General features: G+C 43.7%; 1 protein-coding gene across 1 annotated transcript; it reads right to left on the bottom strand.

Annotated features, from left to right (window-relative positions):
• Window positions 1–838: 838 nt before the first annotated feature.
• LOC147891761 (uncharacterized) lies at window positions 839–2,725 on the bottom strand. Its single transcript, XM_087388936.1, has 3 exons — window positions 2,008–2,725; window positions 1,548–1,758; window positions 839–1,261 (listed from the first exon to the last, which is right to left on the bottom strand). The coding sequence occupies exons 1-3, from the start codon at window positions 2,365–2,367 to the stop codon at window positions 1,143–1,145; spliced, it is 690 nt and encodes a 229-aa protein (XP_087245062.1). The 5' UTR covers window positions 2,368–2,725; the 3' UTR covers window positions 839–1,142.
• Between the last annotated feature and the right edge of the window lie 254 nt (window positions 2,726–2,979).

Here is a 2,979-nt window from a genome sequence, read left to right as displayed (position 1 = left end):
CTTAATTTAGTATTTATTCACTATGTACAAACTTTACATGATGGTAGGTGGGAGTGAGGTGGGGACCCATGTGCTAGTGTAAAGGTAGAATGGTGAGAATGAATGAAAATAGCTCTATGATAGTGACAATAATAGATGATTTCATGAGAGGAATATAATTTTAAAAAGTCTCATTGCAACCAATAATGTACACTCTTCCCCTTTCATATATTATTACAACCAAAGATCCTTTCATGCCTTGACCCCTTCGATGTAGACCATTGGATGTTAAATGGTGGACAAACTTTAGATAGGAGATCCCATGTTTTATGAGCATAGCCTCACTGGAGGAGTGTGCTACTTTACATTTCCTTTGTATTTAAAGAATGATAGATAAGTAGTTGCATTATTTCTCTCCAATGTTGCTCTTTCAATGGTCTCTCTTAGTTGAAGTCTCCCTCTTCTTTGTGGCAACGTGTGCATGCATGCGTGTGTGATTTTCACCTCTTTTCAAGTTTCCCATGTAGTCGTGTAAAGAATTGCTTTAAACAATTATGCATACGTGTATGCACACACACGCATGGCACGCGGGTGTGTCCACATGGGTGTTTTACTTTCCTCTCTTTATCTTTTTTAATCTTATAGAATTTCCTCTTCCAAGTGAGCATGCATTTTCTCTTTCTAAAAAGAGATATTACAAAGTCTCCAAGATTAGAGGTGGGCGGTGAGGGGATTCACTTTTAATCTTATACTAATTACATGGATGTAAGGAAAGGGGGCTTTCTTATAATGGGGATTCATGGTAATAGATACAAGGGATTTCTATCTGACTTGCATGCATGTAAAGAAGCTAGTTTTCTTATAATGAGTATTCATGGTAAAATACAAGGGATTTCTATCAAGACTCCAAAAGACTCACATGCATGTAAGGAAAGGGGGTTTTCTATCAAACTCCGAACACCTTGGGTACTTTGACCGGCCACATGAGGAAATAAGGCCTGCATTTTAAAGCCTTATGTAGAAGCTAATTAATATTTATCTTGAAAAAAATATACAAGGGATTTCTTTATATAGGGGAGAAATATACAAATAGATGGGGGGTCCAAGTGCATCGTCAACAAGCACCTTGATCTCATATGTCATTGCACGAGAGTCTCACGACATCATCCAACGTATGGAGTAATAACTCGTCGTGAATGTTGTTCCCGAATCCCAATTCTTGCGACGCAAAGAACAAAGTTGCGAGCTCCTAAGTCCATGATTTTGGCATCCACTTCGAGACCTGCAGCGAAAACGCAACCCAAATTTCATCACTTTCGATTAACCAAAGCAAAGCACATGACCGTCAATACACCTCGTCTATTCTGTTTTCTTCATGTTTGCTTAGAGCTTTGGAATCCTGCACCGACAAGCATTAAACGACCAAACGACAATATATTTGACTGTAGCTTCTGCGTTATCTATCACTTGAACCTTGATTACAGACACGAGCAACAAGTGACAGAAGAGACGATGTACAATTTCTGTGAGAGAAACCCGACAATTCTGAAAGCTCACTTCCAACTTACTTTTCATCGAGAATTGGGAGAAGTATAACTCGTAAGCTTTTGCATCGTAGCCCGCAGAAAGCAATCTGCCTTCCCTTGAATACGCGGTCAGAGATGCCTGGATCACGTCCTTGACAGTATCGTGCGCTCTTACGATAAGGCGAACGTCCCAGATGGTTCCCAACAACGTGACGGACACTAGCATTCGCAGAGCTGTATCCGACGGAACTCTCTGTAATTATAACCCATCACAGATTGCATGAGCCTTTCTTAGGTCGTTCCATGCCGGCGTCGCCGTGTTCAACACTCGACAGTTTACGGAAATCCACTAGATGTTGCAGGACCGATACATCAATAATTAACCTTACGCCCATCGACTCTCAGAAATCATCGCATCGAGCAAAAAAAAGCGATCCAAGCTCTCGTTTCAAAGTAATGCGAAACAACTCCGCGTCTCGAGTTTTCCGGTGCCGGGACTAACCTGAGTAGCGCTGAAGAGCTGCATTAGAGGCAATAGACTTCTCTTTGCGCCAGGGCTATTAGAATCTGCCAGGGCCCTCTTTATCCTCTCGTCCTCGAGATCGCAGTCTTGCCATTCTGGTGGAGTGCCTGCTTGATTATAGTAATCGTTAGAGGAGACTGGCAACTTTCTGAACTCCCTGCTGGACGCTGCTTTGTCTTCAAGACGTGGTGCCTTGTGCTCCTTCGCGGTGTTATTTCCCTTCCGCCCACTTGAGCTGGTCGCCTGCGGCCTGCCCCTGCTGAGAGCGGAGCTCCTTCCGTTCCTAGACGAATCATAGCCCCAGATAAGCAAAGGCTTTCTCGATCCCGAGTTTGCCATCTTCGCACTACGCACTTAGATCTCTCGGAGGAGGCACATGATTTCGAAGAGACGATTAGCGAATAAAATACGGTTGGATCGAGCTTATTGCAGGAAGCAAGGCTTTAAAGATATCCAACAAAGCAACTTGGAGAATGGTGGGGAGGCTAGTCCTGCACTGCAGTAGTGTCGAACTTTTGTAGCCCCATTGTGAGGTTGTATACTTTCACCAACTTTGAGTCTTTCAGAAAGCAGGCCACATGACACAGTACGGTTTGTGTATTTTTATCAGTCGAGGTTGAACCCGGGGGAGGCATTCCAATATGATCGCCCGGGTAGAGAGAAAATCACTGATAAAAGTATTCGTGGTAAGCAATTGGCCAGCTAATGGCATGCAGTTCATTGGCATCTATCACCACCCAAAAGTGGCGGGGGGAGCTAGATGGGGCATTCAGACAGGGATGTTGAAGCTGCAGCTAGCAAGCACGCTGGCGCGGAGAAAGAATGTGAGTAATTAACTGTACTTTGAACTGGTGATCGGTTGCAAAGGCAAAAACACGATGGTAATCAGTGCTAGCTTCTACGTCCGATATGGAAAGGAAGCTCCACACATTTCTGGGATTTGTGATTTAG

The sequence above is a fragment of the Dipteris shenzhenensis genome, chromosome 17 (assembly GCF_047967505.1).
Source record: "Dipteris shenzhenensis isolate YYH24624 ecotype China chromosome 17, Dip_SZ_1.0, whole genome shotgun sequence".
Classification (NCBI taxonomy): Eukaryota; Viridiplantae; Streptophyta; class Polypodiopsida; order Gleicheniales; family Dipteridaceae; genus Dipteris; species Dipteris shenzhenensis.
The sequence above is the reverse complement of the archived record's forward strand: the minus strand, read 5'-3'. Positions and strand labels throughout refer to the sequence as shown.